At 48.6% G+C, this 22,934-nt stretch overlaps 1 protein-coding gene across 1 annotated transcript in view; it reads left to right on the top strand.

Annotated features, from left to right (window-relative positions):
* The window catches only part of uvrag (UV radiation resistance associated gene), a 153,089-nt gene that overhangs the window by 44,028 nt on the left and 86,127 nt on the right, over positions 1 to 22,934 (top strand). The window contains exons 9-12 of the mRNA XM_056285197.1: positions 13,338 to 13,422; positions 21,064 to 21,151; positions 21,819 to 21,879; positions 21,930 to 22,003. Of these exons, the coding sequence (XP_056141172.1) occupies positions 13,338 to 13,422; positions 21,064 to 21,151; positions 21,819 to 21,879; positions 21,930 to 22,003 (308 nt within the window). The remainder of the gene's footprint in view (positions 1 to 13,337; positions 13,423 to 21,063; positions 21,152 to 21,818; positions 21,880 to 21,929; positions 22,004 to 22,934) is intronic.

The raw sequence follows: 22,934 nt of genomic DNA on the forward strand, positions 1-22,934 counted from the left end.
CCCCCCAGGAGGTCAGAATAATGAAGAGTAGGCGCCTTACATAACTTTTTTTGGGGGGGGGATTTATTCCCCCTTTTTTCCCCCCCAATTGTACTTGGCCAGTTAACCTATTTTCCGAGCCACCCTGGTCACGGCTCCCACCCCCTCTGCCGATCCGGGGAGGGCTGCAGACTACCACGTGCCTCCTCCAATACATGTGGAGTCGCCAGCCGCTTCTTTTCACCTGACGGTGAGGAGTTTCGCCAAGGGGACGTAGCGCATGGGAAGTTTATGCTATTCCCCCCAGTTCCCCCTCCTCCCCCGAACAGGCACCCCGACCGACCAGAGGAGGTGCAAGTGCAGCGACCAGGACACATACCCACATCCGGCTTCTCACCCACAGACACGGATAATTGTGTCTGTAGGGACGCCCGACCAAGCCGGAGGTAACACGGGGATTCGAACCGGCAATCCACGGTAAAGGGCGGCCACGGTAGCCCAGTGGTCAGCACTGTTGCCTCACAGCAAGAAGGTCCTGGGTTCGAACCCCAGGCCGCCCCAGGTCCTTTCCTTGTGGAGTTTGCATGTTCCCCCCGTGTCTGCGTGGGTTTCCTCCAGGCACTCTGGTTTCCTCCCACCATCAAAAAGACACGCCTGTTAGGATTAATACTCCTGTCTGTGCCCCTGAGCAAGGCAGTCGGAAGAAGTAACTGGAGTTGGTCCCCAGCTGCTGCATAGCGGCTGCCCACTGCTCCTAGCTACACAGCTAGGATGGGTTAAACGCAGAGTATATTTCATTTGTATGTATGTACAAAATGACTAATAAAGAGTATTCTGTTCTATTCTGTTCTATTCTATTCTATCCCCGTGTTGGAAGGCAACGGAATAGACCGCTACGCTACCCAGAGTGCCTGCGCCTTACATAACATCCGTGATTTATTATTTTGTGGGATTCCTAATTTCTTATTTATTGCTTTTGTTATTATTTATTTACTTATACGTAGGTTCAAGAGCAGAGAGAGCCAGGGCACTTCGCTGCATATGAAGCTGCATGGTACTTTTTATATGTATATGATAATGAAGTGAAACGTGAACTCGAGCTAGCCGCCGACAGAGAAAAGCAGGCGGGTGGGGACGGGAACAGGTGAGCGTCATGTAGTGCCCCCTGGGTAATGCAGTTAGTTCATTTAGGGCCATTATGAATCGCTCAGAGAACCTGATGTGGAGGAGGCGGGGAAAAAAGCACCGGCTGCTTGTGAGAAGTGGCGGTCCGCAAGAAAAAGCACGGTAAAGCTGAAGGGTAAAATGTAGAAGTGCCGGCGCTGTGTACCCCTGAGTACCGGCCCGCTTCGAGCACCGGTGACAGACTGACAGAAAGCAAGATGCAAAACTAGACTGCAGAGTTAGCGAGAAGAGTTTCCGGTCGGCACTTCGCTCCATGGTTGGGGCCATCGTTTTACCTCTAAAGCTGCAGATATCCCACAGGCCAAACTGCCGTAGAAGCAGATGCTGCATGTATCCCACTATCTGTAATCTTGTTTAAGCGAATACACTATTGTCGGTCGTCCGAGGTAAAGCTCGGTATTACCTGTAAGATTTTCAGGCTGTGTGAAAGGAGCCAACGACTGTTTTATTGGGTAGAATGCTGTATGCCTGGCGCATGTATGGTATATTACCCTGAAACCAAATCACACACACACAAAGCCTCCATCACCCTCCTGGTCTTAGCCTTGGATTCACTCAACACACACACACACACACACACACATAAACACATATACACGTGTATATTGAGCCATTCCTGTGGTTTCGGTGGCTCTCGCCAGACCACTAAAGCAACTCTGTTTGTGCAGTGGTGTCGTTTCGTTAATCCAGAGTTTGGCTCTGTGTCGTTTCTGAGCCTGTGGGGGTGTTTTACTGCAGCTCGGTCCATTAGTGTCCACAGGGAATAATGATGTGAAGGTTTACACACACACGCACACGCACACGCACACACATACACACCTTTGGAAACACAAACATGTGCCAGGGACCCAAGGTCAGATTTTGTAACATGTCACCCTCAGATTAACAAATTGTGTCTTTCTACTCAAAGAAAAATTCAAAGGAAAGAGACGGGAGCGAGAGGCAAAGGCTAGAAGTTGGGGTATCCTACTAGATATGTAAGGCCCGACCAGGTGACATTATCAGGAATTAATGGACGACAGGGAGATCAGAACCGTTGTTGCTTCCGCGGAGTCCATTCGTTCCTGATTATGGACACCTCGACGCCCCCTAGTTTTGCTGAGAAGAAATTAACAAGGCATAAATAATTATCGTGTAGCCATCTTTTTTTTTTTTTTAATTATTTTATTTTTTACATTTTTTAGCTTCTAAATGGCTCGGCACATCAGTTCGGCTCCAGTCAGCTCAGCTCTTCCCAGTGTTGCCGCGCAAGCAGCGGGAATCCTTTCAGCTGGGATCAGAATATTATGAACTGCACGCAGTATAATGAATACCATTCATGCTTTAATATGGAGTACTTCAACATATCCGGGACAGTAGTGAAATTAGTAGCTGGAGAGAATAAAAAAAGGGGGTGAAAGAGGAGGGGAAATATATTATCAACCTGGTGACATGTTAAAAAGAATAGGCCAAAACAATATGAATTGCTCGTGTAGACTTGTTCCATAATGTGATGGATCTTCAAAAGGGTCCTCGAGCCCGGGAGGTCTCCACACAGACTTGGACTGTTCTGAAACCTTGGCCACGTTTAGCCCTGGATTTTCTGTGTGAACTGCTGCGTTACAAGCAGCGTTATCGGCGTCATGTCTTGCCACCATTATCACCGAACCTGAACTGCCCCTTGTTTATAGAGAAGAAAAATGGCAGATTTACTTCAGCTTTTTGTGGTGGTGAAAAGCCCATTTTAGCAGAAGACGGATTCATTTTTGTGTTAGTTTTTAATACATATTCTGGATAAACACAACGTAAATGAAGATGCATATGACTGCGTTATGAGGTTCCTGTTTCCGGAAGGGAGGGAGATGTACATCATGGGTTTTGAAAGGTGATTTGTTAAAGGATTTTTCCATTGGGTTGGCTTGAAGCCCACCGAGAAGTGATCAATGACATGTTAGTCTGTAGGAAACTTTTTTGTCTGCAAATAAAATGAAAAAGTAATAAGAACGGGGTTTTTTGTATCGCCCTCCGGTTTGAGGAAGAGAGGTTTGTCACAGCGTGGATAGCAGGTCCCTAGATGTGAATGTGACGTGTCAGCTCTTTGATGGACTGGCCGCCTGTCCAGGGTGTCTCCCCGCCTGCCGCCCAATGACTGCTGGCTCCAGCATCCCCGCGACCCCAATTAGCATAAACGGCTCGGATAATGGATGGATGGAGCCCCCCCACCTCCTCTTCTCCCCAATTGTGTCGGGCCAGTTACCCCACTCTTCCGAGCCGTCCCGGTTGCTGCTCCACCTCCTCTGCTGATCCGGGGAGGGCTGCAATACATGTGGAGTCACCAGCCGCTTCTTTTCACCTGACAGTGAGGAGTTTCACCAGGGGAATGTAGCATCTGGGAGGATCATGCGATCCCCCCCCCCTCCCCCGAACAGACGCCCCGACCAACCAGGGGAGGCGCTAGTGCAGCGACCAGGACAAACGCCCACATCCGGCTTCCCACCCGCAGACACGGCCAATTGTTTCTTTAGGACGCCCGACCAAGCCGGAGGTAACCACGGGGATTCGATCCGGCGATCCCCGTGTCGGTAGGCAACAGAAAAGACTGCTACGCTACCCGGACGCCCCGTCCGTACGATTCTTAATGATAGCCTCGCCAGGCCACCCTAATTTTGCAAGCTCAGCTTTCACTCTGCGAGATATATTCAGAAACGCATCCAGTCAGCTGGAGCCTGTCAGCTGGAGGCCGGACCAGTCCGTGAACTAAGGGGAGAGTTTAGAAGAGGACAATAACAAGTGGTGCTGCCTGTTCGAAAATGACAACAACGGTTGTGTCTGGACAGGTTAGCATCGGTGGCTGCTGTAGAATGAAGTTTATCAGAATGAGAGTGTTACTATCTCATTGAAAAATGAGCAAAAATGCAGGCTAGGCTTTTCTCAGACATAATAATTAGCTCCATCTACAGGCCCGTTAGCGGTAGGGGTGTTAACTGCTAGCAGACCAGCAGGTATGGAAATGTGGTGCTTTGGTTCGACGTCATGAGGTTTCCGGCTCTGACTGATTTAAAGGCTGATCCGCTCGCCAGCAAAGTAATTTTGCCCGACGTCCATTGTAATACAAACAAATGCCTGTTGAGTCTTGCCAGACCACAATGAGAGAGGTGAAATTTGTGGGCTGGCTTCGCGAAGCTATCTAAATGATGCCCCACAAAATTTTAATGAGGCATCCGTGCATGACCAAGCAGGCAGCCACGGTGAGAAAGTGCTACAAGAGAAGAGCCTCCACACCCCATTAATGAATAGTTGCAAGAATAATTTTAGGAGATTGTTCACGCAAAAGCGTATTCTCATGGTGTCTTGAATAGAAATATTTCTGTTAAGTATTATGTTGTAAATTTGGCAACTTTGTAGGCCGGATGTGCTTACAGTGGCTTTAGTCTAACACTGAGTATAAGAGTGTATATTTACCATCCTTGTGTAGTGTTGCAACTGTTATAAGCAGCTATATAAGCCAGACATGTTGCTTCAGGTTCAACAAAGTGGCAGAAAAGGCGCAGCATGATAGTTTAGACGTCCCCGGAACATCCTCTCACATATTTATTGAGATGAAAGCCGAAATCTTCCAGTTTTATGAAGTCTGTCATTCAACTTTGAAGTAGTTCCCGTCTTTTCTTTTCTTTTATGGGGGGGGGCGATCCCCCCCCCCTTTTTCTCCCCAATTATACTTGGCAAGTTACCCCACTCTTCCGGGCCGTCCCGATCGCTGCGCCACCGCCTCTGCCGATCCGGGGAGGGCTGCAGACTACCACGTCTCCTCCGATACATGTGGAGTCGCCAGCCGCTTCTTTTCACCTGACGGTGAGGAGTTTCGCCAGGGGGACGTAGCGCGTGGGAGGATCACGCTATTCCCCCCCAGTTCCCCCTCCTCCTTGAACAGGCACCCCGACCAACCAGAGGAGGCGCCAGTGCAGTGACCAGGACACATACCGGCATCCGGCTTCCCACCTGCAGACACGCCCAGTTGTGTCTGGAGGAACGCCCGGCCAAGCCAGAGGTAACATGGGGATTCAAACCGGCGATCCCCGTGTTGGTGGGCAACGGGTTAGACCGCCACGCCACCCGGACTCTTTATTTATTTATTTTTTTTGTAAGTGTGCATTTTCAGTGATCACACTTGGAGCTGATGGTACCATGGATGGTATTTGTCCAAGAACAGACCACTCGGGTCCTAAAGGTTCCCAGAACCTCTTGTAGTTGTTAGTTTGGCCAGAGGGCTGGACACACTGGACCACCAAGCATTGTGATCGGGACTGTTAATAAATTGCCATTGAATCCGCACATGCACACATACCTACACGACACGCAGCGAGGAAAGGGCCCTAAGGGGGTTCAGGGAGAGGTTGCCTTTGTGTCCCAGTCCTGACAAATGGTCCTTAATCCTCCGCCTCTTTGCCTGTCACCACTCAGCCGAAAGCAAGAAGTAATCTGCCCTCCCTCTCTACAGGCTATACATGGCCTTTCTCCAGAGAGGACAGGTGTTTATTAGGAAACAGAAGAATAAGTATCTTTGGCCAGTTCACGGAGGGAAAAGGGTTTTTGTGGATAAATTGAGAGACCATCGCTTCAAATTGCGGTATGTTGTATATTCCTTCCCAGTCTCATAACTCAAAACCCAGAAGCCATGTACTGTTGCGTTCCTCTGTGTTTCCTGCTTACTGCATAACTCCTCTAATTGGCCTGCACTTAGTCATTTGTTTCAGCCCTGAAAAGAACCCCGCATGAATTAGACACGGTGATTATGGAGGTGAGTGTTTATACCATGTCGTATTGCAGCTGATTCTCCGTCTGATTATTCTTGGAAGTGCATCAAGACGCTTTCCTTCTTATCTCCCGAAATTTCGCCTGCGTCGCTTAAAGCAGCTCCGTTCCCAGTTTCTTTCCGCCGTATTGCCGGCTTGTCTAATAAAACTGGTCATGCTGGGGGTGTCCGGGTGGCGTGGCGGTCTATTCCGCTGCATACCAACACGGGGATCTCCGGTTCGAATCCCCGCGTTGCCTCCGGCTTGGTCGGGCGTCCCTACAGACACAGTTGGCCGTGTCTGCGGGTGGGAATCTGGATGTGGGTATGTGTCCTGGTCGCTGCACTAGCGCCTCCTCTGGTTGGTCTGGGCGCCTGTTCGGGAGGGGGAGGGGGAACTGGGGGGGAATAACGTGATCCTCCCACGCACTACGTCCCCCTGGTGAAACGCCTCACTGTCAGGTGAAAAGAAGCAGCTGGTGACTCCCCATGTATGGGAGGAGGCATGTGGTAGTCTGCAGCAGCGCTCCCCGGATCGGCAGACCCGGACAGCTCAGAGGAGTGGGGTAATTGGCCGGATACAATTGGGGAGAAAAGGGGGGGGGGTGTTCACGCTTAGTATAGTAGCAAGATCTCACATTTGGTAGTATCAGACAGGCTGCTGGCCGAGCATGAGAGGTATGTATAACCATTAGTTTCAGATTGATTTGTGACTATTTCTGATCGTTTTAACGGGGGCCATTACTAATTTTGTTGAATTGCACACATTCTCCAAAGCTTATGGAAGTTCACGGACTGTTGGACCTTTGGCGTTTCTCTGCGGTGCAACATATTCTCTATAGGGTATGTCCAATGCTGCGCTTGACGTCCCTCGAGGAAATCTTCTCCATTCCTTGTCACGCTCTTTAGCATCTCATCTGTGCCTGGAAGTGCGGTCTCCTGTCTGTCTTCCAGTGTCGGTGCCCGTTCAGAGATCACCCTCTTATCGCCCAGCCGAAACCTGTTATTCTCAGGAAACCCTCGTCTCTCAAAACAAATGGGCCAGAAAACCCAAACATCGAGTCTCTGCAGGTGTTTGCATCTAGGTGTATGCACGGCATGTGTACTACCGGACAAATATGTGATGATGGCCTCAGCTGAGCCGGCGCTTTATTTTCAGTGTGAAACCATTAGAAATCACTAGTTATTTGCTTAAAGTCCGGTTACGTAACCAGATATGAAGACAAAAAACACCACGGCCCTTCTGTTTAGTGTGCAAAGACCACATAGAGTCGATGGGATTGTTTGAATGAAAATTACCTCCTGCGTTAGAAAATGACAGTAACGTGCTGCCTCTTACTGACACGCACAGCAGGTTTACCAAAGCAAACAGAAAATAGGGTGTGGTGGGTGTCTAAGTATTAACATTATAATAAGTTTGGGTGTCCGGGTAGAATGGCAGTCTGTTCCGTTGCCTACCAATATGGGGATCGCCAGTTCAAATCCCCACGTTACCTCCGGCTTGGTCGGGCGTCCCTGCAGACATGATTGGCCGTGTCTGCGGGCGGGAAGCCGGATGTGGGTATGTGTCCTGGTCGCTGCACTAGCGCCTCCTCTGGTCGGTTGGGGGGGGGGGGATAGCGTGATCCTCCCATTTGCTACGCCCCCCCCGGCGAAACTCCTCACTGTCAGGTGAAAAGAAGCGGCTGGCGACTCCACATGTATGGGAGGAGGCGTGTGGTAGTCTGCAGCCCTCCTCGGATCAGCAGAGGGGGTGGAGCGGGGCGATTGGCCGGGTACGATCGGGGAGAAAAAGAGGGAGAAAAAAAAAGAAAAGAAAAATATTCTAACGATCTTAAAAAGACCGCACAGAAAAGAAAAATAGCAAGAATATAAAAGCAGATGTAGGGAAAAGTGGGAGGAATGGAAATATTACATTGAGCTGTGTTATGAGAATGCCTTGTTATTCGAATGGCTGTTTGGCTTCTCTGTGTGCCCGCTCACCCCCCCCCCCCCGGACGGGGTGAGTGTAGCACTTCTCTAGTCCTGCAGACCACTCAAATGCCCCCTTTCCACTACATGGTACCGGCTCAACTGGACTCGCCCTTTTTTCGTTTTCCATTACCGGAAAGTACCGGCATTTTGGTAACCGTTACCACGTTTCTGGTACCACCTTTGTCGAGGTTCCAAAAAAACCGGAGCGGGTACCACAAATCAATGCAGGCCTCTGATTGGTCAGGGAAACGCGTCACTGCGTCGTGTTGCGTCATCAGTGCACGCATGGGATATCGCCCGGCCTTTTTTTTTTTTTTTTATAAATTTATTTCTGATTTTTCCCTTTTTTCTCCCAATTTAGTGGCCAATCGATCCCTATTTTAATTCAAACACCCACCCTCGTACTGCATGCGTTCGCCAACTGCATCTCTCCGGCCGGCAGTCTCGAAGGAGACGCCTCCCCACTTTCGTGACAAGGCGACTCCAAGCCGAACCACTGTTTTTCCGACCCACACAGAGACGCATTCACGTGACGAACACAAGCCGACTCCGCCCCCCTCCCGAAGACAGCGTTGCCAATGATCGCTGCTTCATCGAGTCCGGCCATAGTCGGATCTGACGAGACCGGGGCGCGAACCCCGGTCCCCAGTGGGCGACGGCATCAACACCAAGCCGATGCTTAGACCGCTACGCCACCGCGGACGCCATCGCCCGGCATTTTTAAACGCCGAAGCGGAGTTATCTTAGAGGTACGTTCTGAAACTGAAAACCCGGCGTCACTATGACGACCAGTTACACTTAGGGTAATGGAAAACGACACAGAAGCGGGTCGAATCGAGCCGGTACCGTGTAGCGGAAAAGGGGCTTTATAGTGTACGCCTCACATTCACCCGTTCACACACACACACTCATACACTGACGGCCGAGGCTGCCACGCAAGGCGCCCACCTGCTCATCGGGAGCAGTTAGCGGGTTCGGTGTCTTGCTCAAGGACACTTCCACACGCTCTCTGAAGGAGCCGGGGGGGGGGGGGTCGAACCAGCGACCTTCCGATTACTAGACGACCCGCTCCACCTCCTGGGCCATGCCGCCCTGCAAACAGGGTGGCAGGACAGCGTGAACGAACGAAAGGACGGTAGAAGTACAGCAGCAGCCGGGATCGTCCCGTTGACATGGTAACAACCGCCTTTCCAGCGCCTGTTGATGAACAGTGGTGGCTGTCAACTCTCGGTGCGAGTGTGGATTTGAGGAGGACTTGTTTGTCTCTAGTTAGATAGATGTTCCCAGTCACACCAATGCACAATCCAAAACAGGTGACATGTCCCCCCCCTTTTTTTTTTCCGCGAGACTTTAATTTTTCTAGTCTCTTTTTAGAATGAATGGGCTTTGTTTTGGCAGGGGTCACTCTCGTCACAATTTCCCCCCGGTCTAATTTCCCTCTCCCCCCATGAGCAGATGGCATAAATCACATCTGAACGGGGTTTATTGTGATTAATAACGGTTGTCGTTCTCACCCACGGCGATGTTACCAAGGGGTCCGGGCCAGCAAGTCCTGGTGGAAGGAAGGGTTGCCCAATATAAAGAAAATGTTTGTTAAGAGCGGGGAGGAATTTTTCATCTCGGAGTAAAAGGTCTCATATTGAAGCCATCATCATTAGTGCTCACTTACAGCGCTACATCCTTCAGTTGGCAGCCGAGTTGACAAGAGGGCAAAGGTTGACAGGCACTTCGCTCCGACTTGCTGCTTAATGATTTCCTTAGATGACTTCCGACTTTGCTCCTCGTCTAACCGTTAACTCCCAGTCCCGCTCTGTGTCTGCGCTACATAGCCCCACTTACGTGGCCACGAACAGGCTGGGTGAGGAGAAGACTGCTCAGTTGGATCATTCTTACTTGGAAAGGAATGACATTCCTCTTGATACCCCCACCCCCCACCCCCCAACACATTGTGGAGAACGTCCTTCTTGAGGCTTTAACAATAACAAAAGGGAACGAGAGCGGAATGGGGAGAGCCACACATGGCCATAAAAATGAGACAGAAAAGGAAACGGAGGGGTTATTAGTGCTCCGCGATGCCGTATATATTTCCTCAGATCACTTGTGTTAATGACGTCCTATTCAATTTCACAACGGCCTCTTGTTCATTTGTCATTCATTGTGGAAGGCGTACTTCATTTCATTGAATTCCCAAGTGTGCTTTTAAATATACCAAGTATATAAACGATTACTAACTTGAAAACTATAAGGAAAAACTACCCCCCCCACCTCCTCCTTTCTCCGCAATTGCATTTGGCCAATTACCCCGCTCTTCCGAGCCATCCCGGTCGCTGCTCCGCCCCCTCTGTCGATCCGGGGAGGGCCGCAGACTACCACATGCCTCCTCCGATACATGTGGAGTCGCCAGCTGCTTTGTTTCACCTGACAGTGAGGAGTTTCCCCAGGGGGGTGTAGTGCGTGGAGGATCACACTATTCCACCCACCAGTTCCCCCTCCCCCCCGACCGACCAGAGGAGGCGCTAGTGCAGCGACCAGGACACGTACCCACGTCCGGGTTCCCACCCGCAGACACGGCCAATTGTGTCGGTAGGGACGCCCGGCCAAGCCGGAGGTAACACGGGGATTCAAACTGGCGATCCCCGTGTTGGTAGGCAACAGAATAGACCACCACGCCACCCGGATGCCCAGAAAAGCTATTTTTATAACTGTTCATTTCCATCATTTCACAGCACTGTGTGTAACTTTGTATAGTGGTCCTTCAGATACCCCAAATCTAAACACATTAACTCCCAGACCAAAATTAATTCGCGTAAGATTAGTTTATTAGTTGTGCTCGTCATGTGGCTGGGAGGTTCGTATCCCAGACTCGCCGTAACCGGTCACGGCCAGAGCGTCCACGGGGTCAGGCATTCATTAGGCCACCCTTACCCAAGGGACAGTGGGTGTAGATCAGTGTAGTGTTCGGGGACTCGTCGTTCTCCAGCGACCCCTCTGGCCCATCCGGGCGCCTGCAGCCAAGCAACCGAAAGCGCTCTCCCTACGCCTCCTTCGCGGCCTGAAGGTGATGCGATCCATGCGAGGAGGCTTCAGCGTGTAAACTAGCGAGAGCAGCCGACGCGAGTTTGAAGGAAGCTGGTGTTACGACTATCTCCTTCCTGTGGAAATGCGAGCCAGGGGAGTTATTCCACAAGAGTTCCGGCCACATGCCACTGGGATAATCGGGTGGGATAAAGGGGAAAACTAGAAATGAATGTATAAAAAAAAAAGATTAGTTTATTAGTTTTGGATACACGATAGACTGTGTTCACCTTTTCAAATCCTGTTTAACATCCTCACTCTGCTTCCAATATAAGGCCTACTGCAGGCCAAAAGATCCAAAAAGTGCTATACCTCAGACACCACATATCGGCACCACATATGTTGGCGGCACAGTGGCGCTGTGGTTAGCGCTGTCGCCTCACAGTAAGAAGGTCCTGGGTTCGAATCCCGGGGTTGTCCAACCTCGGGGGTCTTCCCAGGTCGTCCTCTGTGTGGAGTTTGCATGTTCTCCCCGTGTCTGTGGTGGGTTTTCTCCGGGTGCTCTGGTTTCTCTTACCATCAAAAAGACACGCATGTTAGGGTTAATACCCCTGTCTGTGCCCCTGACCGAGGCAACGGCAACACGAACTGGAGTTGGTCCTCGGGTGCTGCACGGCGGCTGCCCACTGCTCCTAGCTACACAGCTAGGATGGGTTAAATGCAGAGCCTAATTTCCCTACGGGGATCAATAAAGTATATCAAAATTTAAAAAAAATGTAAAAAATATCAAATATATAAATGAAACTTGGAGAGGATGACGCACCCTGACACTCCTCCAGCAGGTTCAAAATAACAACGTTTGATCCAACATAGCGCCCCCTGCAGGCCAAAAATATCCCAAACAGCACAACTTCCCCACCATCGAAAATAGTCTTGTAATTTGGGACATGGCATGCATTTACTCCATTTGAACATTTCTGCCTTTAGGAGCCTTTCTTCCTGGGGTTTTATAGCGAAGAAAAAACACTAACAGTGGTGGCACATTGCAGCAGTGGTTAGCACTGTTGTCTCGCAAGAAAGAGGTTGTGGTTTGAAGTCCTCTGCATGGCGTTTTCTTCATGGAGTTTGCAAGTTCTCCCATGTTCCTGTGGATTTCCTCCTGGAACTCCGGTTTTCTCCCAGATCCAAAGGTATCAGATGGTCCTGCCATTGACCTTGACCGGAGCTCTGGCCTCGGAACTTCCTTATGTAACCGCGCTGTGGCTGCCCACTGCTGCAAACTATTTAGGATGCAGAGGACTAATTACCCCACAGGGATAAGTAAAGTGTAACTTCACGAACTTTCTGCCACATCTAGAACTTAGGCTGTTAAAAAGACTCACATGCATAAGTCTGTATTTATGAGTGATCTCTACAAGATTAGACTCCAAGGAAAGTGCGCAAAAGACTTGGTGAGCAGCACAGTAGCACACACACACACACACACACAGCCAGTGGTGTTTTTTTAAACTGCCATGCAACTTGTTTTATCGTGTTGGCCCATCCCTTGATGCTTAGCGAGATGAGAGGATGAAAAAGATGGAGGGGTCGAGCGAAGCCGGCTTTACCATAAAAGTGTTGTCCAAACCCACGCAGGTCATATCACACCAGGTTTGCAGCTCAAAAGTGAGTGATGATCTGCCTGATCTACTACCGACTCTTATCCCTCTCCCCAGCTAATCTGATGGAGATATCGCTGTGAGTGCCTCCACCCACCCGCATCACAGCCTGCTTGTCTTACGTCACCTGACAGAAGGCTTTAGGTCAAAAAAAGTCGTGGCCCTTTGAAGGCCACCGCCCACTCCATCCGCAACCCCGTCTTATCTGAACCGGTCAATGGCAGGTTAAAGGTTATGAAAATGGTCCACTTCCAAATTTTGATAGTGCCATCGAACCTTCAGTCGCCCGTGTTAAATATGTGTTCGTCTGTGGAAGCCGTACTTGTTCATTGTTTTTCTGGTTACACGCTTCACTTGGGTATTTTCCCCAGATGCAAAGCGCTCGCCCTTCGAGTGTTGCGCTTATACAACTTCTACAAGCCGCTTCATGGCTGATCCTTATCTAGCTAATTTTATTTATTTGCCATGCTCTGTATTTACATAGTCTGACAAATCCTGTAATCATCATACATATGTTGTGTGGTTTTATGTGGTGTCAGGAGGAAATGGGTTTTGGCCTGATCAAATAGGTTATTTGATGTTACTAAAGTTTTACGGGAGATGGCAGCCGACCAAACACAGGCCCACCCACCTGTGCAAATTTACCAGAACAGAACACACCTGGTAATTTACTCTCTCTCTCTCTCTCTCTCTCTCTCTCTCTCTCTCTCTCTCTCTCTCTCTCTCTCTCTCTCTCTCTCCTCTCTTTTTCTCAGAGGAAGCGTTCTGTACTCAGCACCAGATTTTGAAGGAGGAGAAGGAGTCCTTAGCCAAGCTGCAGAAAGAATGCACTGCCAAGAGGTGTGTACGAGCCTGTAATTAAGTTGCGCCGTATCCCTGCATGCACACATACAAACACAACACGCACACACACACTTCCATGCACCATCCTGCACAGCTCACCCATCTGCTAGAAATTACCAAAGGTTTGCTGAATGACACACGTCAGTGTACCAAGCAGTTGTTCTGAACACCATGAGGAGATTACAGCCTCCGTGACTTTAAAAAAAAAAGGGGGGGGAGAAAAAAAAGAACAAAATAAACAAAAAAAGAATGTTGTAGCGTCTGGCACTGTGTGTGTGTGTTTTGACCCGAAGGGAATCAAGACTTATCCGAAAAGGCCCAGTCAGGCTGTGTTTGCCTTGGCTTGCAGGTGAAGATTGTGGTGGTGTTGACAACCCCCTTCACACATATGCACACACACACACACACACACACACACACACACACACACACACATGCACACGCACATCAGGGTTTGCCCTTTATTTATCTCAGAAGGTGAGCCAGGACCCCGGGGTCCAAGTCCGCGGACTCCACAGGAAATCAACACTGATAGTTGTGTGTCTGCCTATTGTATAAAATATGTTGTGTGGGTTTAATTTAAAAAAAAAAATTTTTTTTAGTAGGAGTATTGATTTAGCATTGTTGTGTTTTTTTTAAAAAATCCTTATTCATCCCAGAAAGTTGAACTGAGTATGCATTGTCTCTTCCACTGAGATTCCCCCAGAGGGAATTTCAGATAAAGTGTCTTGACAAAGAGTGTGTCGGGCCGTAACTGAAAGGTGTTACACATTCATTTTCTGCCTCTTAGCCAGGCCAGGAATTCAAACCGATACCCCTCTGGTGATTAGTATGGGACAGGACCGCCAAACAGAAAACTGCGGAAGAGCCAGAAGCGTTGGTTAAAGGGTTAGCGAGAGCAGACATGAAGCAAGGCTGCTTTTGGTTAGGACGAGGATCTGTGACGGGCTTGCATCTTGGCTTAGCCACCCAGATAAGGTGAAGTGTTCATGGGAGAAACGAGAGTGATTTGCTGGATGGGCGAGATTAAAAAGTCAACCTTATGTGCTCTCTTGTCACTTGCATAAAGCATCCACAGACTGGGGAAGGGATATGATAGGGTCTGCCAACCGCGAGCAAATCCAGATAGGAAATCCAAGTGAAAGGCGAGGAGCCTAATGTGAAGTGTACATCACTTTCAATATTGGCTTTCTCCCCCAAATTCCTTTTCATCTGTGTGAAATGAGGGGTCTTTACTGAAACCACTCCAGAAACGGCGATTTAAGCTTTAAACGGGATATAGAAAGATACATATAAACCAAGAGCTGGAAAAACATATCAAGTTTGTTGACTTGTAAAACCACATACGCATACATGCACAGAAAGTGTGTTTGAAAAGCTTAGGATACTAAAGAGGCTTATCGGTATTATTACTTGTATATTGTTTTTGAAAGCAAACCTCTAATGGTGAGAAACAGCAGAGGTATACTCGGTAACGCTGTACGTTAAGTTCATGTAATAAGTGTTGGTTAACAGGTAATAAGGCACGTTTAAGTCTTCATAAAATGCTTGTTAACATTATGTGTTAATAAGACTATACGCGTTAATAATGGCGTCGTAAACAATGTTTGGCCACTAGGTGGCGCTTGCGAAATTTGCAAAACCGACGTCGTCACACTCGTCTTCCTTTACCTATACGTCCGTTTCAAATGACGTAACCGTCCGTCGCCCGCACACTTCTTCGTGTCCATTGCGTTAGCATGGCAGTTAAGCGGTACAGCCACTAGAGGGCAGTTCAGAGTCAAACGTTTCCGACAGATAAAAACGTGGCGATTGTAACGTCTTCATTTCATTTTCGCGAACTGTAGCGGGGACCGACCGGCCGCTCGTGAAGAGTCTACCCGGCCGCGGTGGCGCTCGTCCGGCCTCACTTCACAGGAAATTCCGCGGCCGACCCGGAAGTTAATAATAAATTATGAAAACGGAACTCCAGGCCAGATGACCCACGCTACAGTCACTCCGGTAATATCGTAAGACTCTCCTGTATTTTTCGATTGTGTTAATTGGACTTTATATCACTCACATTCAAAGAAAATTGAAAATTAATAGACAGCAATGGCCAAACTAGCCATCAGCTCAAATCAGCTAAGAATTATATCTATACTGATTGGACACGTTGTTGGGTGTAATTTCATCACCAACTGCCAACATTATGATAGTTAAAAGTGGACTTTACAATTTGATTGATCTGATAATATAATAATTTGTGTGTGTGTGTGTGTGTGTGTGTGATGGCCTGGTGGCCTGTCCAGGGTGCCCCCCTGCCTGCCACCCGATGACTGCTGGGATAGGCTCCAGCATCCCGCGACCCTGACAGCAGGATAAGCGGTTGGATAATGGATGGATAACGGATGGTTTAGGAGGGCGTTATAATCAGGGGCGGATCTACAGGGTGGCAACAGGGGTGGCAGCTGCCACCTCTGGGACACAGTCTTACCACCCCATTTATAAATCAGATAATGTGTTTTTAAAGTATATTTTATGTACATGCATGGTGAAGGTCAATGAGACCCGCACCAAACTTATCTCAAACAGAAGTCGCCGATTTAGAATCCCCCCTCCCCCTCACAGGCGCGGATCTACAGGGTGGCAAGGGGGTGGCAGCTGCCACCTCTGGGACGCAGTCTTGCCACCCCAGGAAAAAATCTCTAGATCCACCACTGGCTATAATGTACCTGTTAAGAAAGAGGCAAAAGCGGAGGCCGTGTTGCAGACGGCGGCGGTCTGCGAGGCCATTAAATACACCATCGCACAACCTCTCCTCAAAGAGTTCCGCCATTTTTCACACGTCTTCGTCGTGTCTCGCTGGTCTGGCTTGAACTATTGGCTACGCTTCCCCCACGATTGCAGGTGGCACTGCTCCGTTTCGTCCGTATCCGTAAGCTCTCAGAAAATGTGCACCAATACGGATGGAATGAACGTAGAGTACGGACAGCAGGCTCCATAAGTATACGTATTTAACGTTGAGCATAAATGAGGCTTTAGGTTTTAAGTCCAACCTGCATAAAACGTTGCACTTAGTATTTAAGAACCATCCATCCATCCATCAATTATCCAAGCCACTTATCCCAATCGGGGTCACGGGGATGCTGGAGCCTATCACAGCAGTCACTGGGCACTAGGCGGGGAGACACCCCGGACAGGCCTCCAGGCCATCAAGAACCCTCATGATTAAAAGTTATTCAAAGAAATTTGATAGCAAAATGCAAAAGTTATGACTTACAAGGCCCTCATTACCTATTAACCAGCACTTATTATAGTTTTAACACATAATCATGTCAATACTTCTTATACTGTGTTTGTCTGTGTCTGTCTTGCACTGTTTGGTGAAGCCACAGCCCTCATTTCATTTTTAACATGTGCCTGCACATTGTTTTTAATGACAATACAATTGAATTGAATTGAATTAATAAGCGGCACAGTGGTGCAGTGGTTAGCGCGGTTGCCTCACAGCAAGGAGGTCCCTGGGTTCGAGCCCCGAGGTAGTCCAACCTTGGGGGGGTCGTCCCAGGTCGACCTCTGTGTGGAGTTTGCATGTTCCCCCCGTGTCTGCGTTGATTTCCTCCGGGTGCTCCGGTTTCCTCCCACAGTCCAAAGACATGTAGGTCAGGTGAATCAGCTGTACTAAATTATCCCTAGGTATGAATGTGTTGGCCCTGTGATGGACTGGCGGCCTGCCCAGGAAGTCTCCCCGCCTGCCACCCAATGACTGCTGGGATAGGCTCCAGCATCCCCACGACCCTGATTAAGGATAAGCGGTTTGGATAATGAATTAATGAATAATGTTACTGAGCATTTTACAAGGACTTAGAAGGGCCTTATTATCTATTAGCTAACACTTAATGTACCTTATATTCAGTTTTTTCACATGCCACTAGAGCGTCAGTTTTCACTGTTTTTTCACAGTGTGTATATCTGTTTCTAATCAAGTTAACATTCTTGTCTTCTTCTGTCCAGAAAGTATTGTGCAGGGAACTTGGTTGCACAACTTTAGAAAAATTATAAAAACTAGGTCAACAAACAAAAATGCGTAGATGAAAGAAGCGGCACCATTTGTGCCCTTATGTATCCATGGGATGTGCTATAATGTAGCAATTCATTAGAGATACATTTCAAACGACATCAGTTGCCTCTTGGCAACAAAGAAAACAACAGAGTGTGCATGTTGGTTTTTGCTGAAAGTGAGATGAAGTTGTTTCAGGGACTTCTGGAGATGATTTAGCCTGCATTTGTTGCTCAACATTTGTCTTTTATTCTACGCTAATGAAACTGACGAGAAAGCATGTTCAAAAAAATAAGTCCCATGCACATCACGTTAGGTAAAAAACGGACACACACCACATTTTTCCTTCATCCCAGTTTTGAGTTATGCATTGCACAAAACTGAGTTTAATTTGCGTAGGCTCACTTATTGTAAAAGAGAGAAACCTGTTTTTTATGTTTTTTTTTTTTTTTCCGAACCCCAAACCACATTACCTCCGCTGATATTGTTTATCTTTTATCAAGGACGCTGCCCCTAGGTTGACGCCTGAACAGCGATCTTATATCTGTTGTGCTACGAGCGCCCTGGCTGCAAAGGTAGAGCTCTAGTTCAGCTACGGCCTCATTTCGGATCAGAACATACTAAGAAGATGGGCGGCATGGTGGCGCAGTGGTTAGCCGCGATCGCTTCAAAGCAAGAAGGTCCTGGGTTCAAACCCTGGGGTAGTCCGATTTTGGGGGTCATCCCAGGTCATCTTCTGTGTGGAGTTTGCACGTTCTCCCCGTGTCTGTGGGTTTCCTCCCACAGTCCAAAGTCATGTAGGACAGATGGATTGGCCATACGAAATTGTCCCTAGGTGTGAATGTGTTGGCCCTGTGATGGACTGGCAGCCTGTCCAGGGTGTCTCCGCGCCTGCCGCCCAACGACTGCTGGGATAGGCTCCGGCATCCCGTGACCCCGATTGGGATAAGCGGCTTGGATAATGGATGGATGGATATACTAAGAAGTTTGTAGCAGGACTGTTGCCACTGGGAGGGTTCGGGATGGAAAAGCGGACACGGTTAGGCAGTTTAACATAGGCATTTTATTTACAATGTCTCTGACGGTCTGCCTCTCCCCCATGGCCTCTCCTTACGGCCGGTACACTTTGGTGCTGGAGCCATTTGCAGCCTCGCTCTCTCACGATGTAGAGCGGCATCTGTCTGTCTGTCTGTCTGTCTGTCTGTCTGTCTGTCTGTCTGTCTGTCTGTCTGTCTATCTCTCTCTCTCTCGCTCTCTCTCTCTCTGTTTGTCTTTCTCTGTGTGTCTCTTGCTGTGTGTATCTGTCTGTCTCTCTCTCTCTCTCTGTTTGTCTTTCTGTGTGTCTCTTGTTGTGTGTGTGTGTGTCTGTCTCTCTCTCTGTCCTGCTCTGTCTGTCTGTCTGTCTGTCTGTCTGTCTGTCTCTCTCACTCTGTATGTCTGTCTGTCTGTCTCTCTCACTCTGTATGTCTGTCTGTCTGTCTCTCTCACTTTCTCTGTCGCTCTGTCTGTGTCTCACTGTCTAACTGTCTGTCTGCCTGTCTCTGTCTCTCACTCTGTCTGTCTCCCTCTCTCTCTCTTTCTCTCTCTTTCTCTCGCTCTGCCTGTCTCTTTCTCTCACTCTGTCTCTCGTTCTTTCTCTCGCGCTCTCTCTCTCTCTCTCTCTCTCTCTCTCTCTCTCTCTCTCTCTCTCTCTCTCTCTCTCGCTCTCTCTCTCTCTCTCTCTCTCTCTCTCTCTCTCTCTCTCTCTCTGTCTCTCTGTTTGTCTCTCTCTCTCTCTCTCTCTGTCTCTCTGTTTGTCTTTCTCTGTGTGTCTCTTGTTGTGTGTGTGTGTCTGTCTCTCTCTCTGTCCTGCTCTGTCTGTCTGTCTGTCTGTCTCTCACTCTGTCTCTCTCTCGCTCGCTCTCTGTCTGTCTGTCTCTCTCTCGCTCTTTGTATGTCTGTCTGTCTGTCTGTCTTGTCTGTCTGTCTCTCTCACTTTCTCTGTCGCTCTCTGTCTGTGTCTCACTGTCTAACTGTCTGTCTGCCTGTCTCTGTCTCTCACTCCGTCTGTCCCCCTCTCTCTCTCTCTCTTTCTCTCTCTCTCTCTCTTTCTCTCACTCTCTCTCGTTCTCTCACTCTGTCTGCCTGTCTCACTGTCTGTCTGTCTCAGTCTCTGTCTCTCTCAGTGCCTCTCCGGTGCTGTGGCTCGCCTGTGTCCGTGTCACTGTCAGTCCAGGACCAGCTTCACTGTGGTGTATAAAGCACAGTTTGCTAGTTTGGCACACCTGAGGCTGATCCCCCATCAGCCCCCCCTATTGCGTCTGCTCTCCCGCGAGCCATCCTCCCTCCCTCCGCTTCCAGCCAAGGCTAAACCACACCCGACTACCAAAAGTTGAAAAAAAAAAGTCTGTCTGATGTCTTCAAAAAAAAAACAGACTGACGTCTTCAGTCCTTATAATTTATTACTAAGTCACACCACCCACCTGATGCAGCGTTGAGAGACGAAGGACAATGAGCTGCTCAACCTCAGGGTCATTTGTGTGTGTGTGTGTGTGTGTGTGCGCCAGGGCGAGAAGGGGGGCCAGTGGCCTCATGTATCAATCGTTACTATGGGCAAATTTGTTCGTACATACCCATGGGATTTTTTAGCCCTCAAGATTGTCTGACAGGCACTAAGTAGCAAAGCATGATGGTTATTTGTAATTCCTTCCTCCTGACATCTATTGTCTACCTCTTGCAACGAGCAGTCACCCAGGCCTGCAAAGACATCGGTGTTAGCCAACCGGTGTCTAAATTCAGGGGTTACCCAGGTTCCACACTGGTCTCTGAGACAAACTCCAGGGCTAAAAGTGCCATGGGTGTGTACAAACAAACGATTGACGCACGAGGCCCCTGGTTAATACCAGAAGAACATGTAGACCCCAAAGGAAGGAAGTTATTGTTCGCATTTTTTTTTGTTGCTTCACCCAGAAACTTCAGCTAGACTGCCCCTCTACACTTTTTGCCAAGACTGGTAAGGATCACAGGACTTTGACCTGCCAGCTGTGCTGTTGGGACAGCAAGTGCGGAGGAATGCGGAGCGCTCGTTTTGGTCCGTCTGGCGGAATGTCGGGCAGCTGGTGATTTAAGCGATCTCAAATGGTGTTGCTATGACAGTAAATATGGAGAAGTCTTGATGGCAGGGCCATTAGTCTTCTCGTCCAAGCAGGACCGCAGCGAATCCAGGCCGACACTGGCACACACATCATTTCACTGCACACACACACACACACACACACACACACACAATATATCTCTCTCGCTCTCTCTCTCTTTTTCTCTCGCTCGCTCTCTATCTCTCCTTTTCCAGCTCTCTTCCATCTCATTGACTCTGCAACACTCAACTGATCATATTTTAAGGCAGACTTTAAGCTACTCTTTAGCACCACCTGTCTGGCTTGTCCTCTGTCTGGCGGCCCTCCTCTCCTCTCCTCTTATCCTAGCCTATCCTATTCCCCTCTTTCTCTGTCCCACTCTGTCCTCCCTGTCTCCTGACTGTGGCCTTTGTCTCAGTCAGCCCGGCGTCTCAGCAGACCGACTCACTTGTGTCGTCCCCGTGTCTGACCTTGTGTCCGCAGGGAGCAGTTCCTGAAGTCCAACGCCCAGCTCACCTTCCGCTGTCGCCAGCTCCTGTCGGAGCTCTCCTACATCTACCCCATCGACATGGTGAGTTAGACCACCACGGCCCTGCCACGCCAAAGACTGCCTCTAGCTTCTTTCTTTCTTTTTTCCCCCCCCAAAAAACATCGGTAACACTTTCTATGAAGCTTGCATCTATAACGCCCTATAAGCATCTATAACGCCCTCTAAGCATCTACCGCATCTATAACGCCCATACTTTCCTGTAATGTGTATTACAATGACTAACGGCTATGGCCGAAGACCGAAATAGCACTGAAGTTTCATTATGCATCTCTACAAAACTTCAGCAAAACAAGTTGGCTATGATGCATTATGACATCTGACAGATAAACAGGCTAATGATGACATATTTATAATGCATAAATCTGTTTTAAATTGACATAATGTATCATAAAGGGGGTTATGAGGTGTTGTGAGGGCGTATACATGGTTACAATGAATCTTACAGTGACTTATAGCTACGCTTATAGAGCGTTATAGATGCAAGCTTCGTAGAAAGTGTTACCAAAACATTCACCAAAGAAGTAGAATGCTTTCAGTGCCAGCGCCAATGTTCAATAAGCGAGTGTTTCTAAGCGCCCGTTTTCCAGCTGCCAACCTGGGTTTTTATTCATAAGCCATATATATATTCTGTCATCCCATACTCTATTTCTGTTATGTTTAATACAAAACTTTTCACTCAACTCCACAGACTAATCAGTCAGATTATGTCATCTGCGGTGTTAAGCTGCCCAACTCCGAGGACTTCCAAGGTAAATGATCATGTTGCCTTTTTCGCCTTTTCGTGTGATCGTGTTGACAGACTGTGGCGAGGCAGACAGAATAAGCGTTGTATCTCCGCTCTTAGCCCGCGGTTATATGGAGCGTTTTGACGCAGCAAATCAATTTTAATGAGCAGGTTAAACTGACCGCTCCCTCATTATAATTGGTGCGTACGTATTTCATAAATCTGAAGCGCATGATCTAAAAGGATACCACCTGTCTAATTTGGCTGCACACGTAATCAAAGAGCAGCAGGCAAACACGGTTTTGGCCGCCGCAGCATTTAATCATTCAGTTCCCTCATGTTCCGACAGACCGAAACCTAATCATGTAAAAAAAAAAAAAAAAAATTCTGCATGTGTTCTGACGCTTTACCATTGAAATATCCACCCGGGGGAAAAAAAGAAATTGATTTTGATCAATTTGTTTTTACCGTAAACATGGCGCAGCCTCACTGTCTGGGATGGGTCGACCACCTACTTCGCTCTAACCAATTCTGAAGATTGAAAACCACTATCTACCCACAATAAACACAGTTACATCCTCTCGCTAAGAAACGAGGAAGAAAAAAAAGTGGCCGCGCTCCAATCTAAACACGCCCCTCTGACGAAGATGCTGTTTGACATATGGAGTTTTGGTATCGCGGGGAACCAGAAAGAGTGAGACGGCTGCATGTGGAGGTTCAAACGGAGTGTCCTGAATGGGTTTAAAGTAACATGGTGGAAACGGATAGTGCACGGTCAGTCCTCGGCCTCGTCTGAACGGACTCCATCTGGCTGTCGGGCACTTGAGAAGTGGATATAAGCTACTGGAGCGATGCCTCCTGTTCTTTTTTATTAGATTTTTCTGTCAGTGCTGTTAATATCCAACTCGGCTAGTTTTTGTTGCATAACGCTGAAGAGAAGCTGCCCAGTACGGCCACGTTCTGGTGTTGACATTCTGGCCGGCTACTGTGGAGCAGCCGGGTGTCGAGCGCCTTGCTCAAGAGCACTTCGGTGGTAGCTAATGAAGGAGTTTAGTCTCACTTTTAGTTTGTTTTTTGGTT

Source organism: Lampris incognitus, chromosome 8 (assembly GCF_029633865.1).
Source record: "Lampris incognitus isolate fLamInc1 chromosome 8, fLamInc1.hap2, whole genome shotgun sequence".
Lineage (NCBI taxonomy): Eukaryota > Metazoa > Chordata > Actinopteri > Lampriformes > Lampridae > Lampris > Lampris incognitus.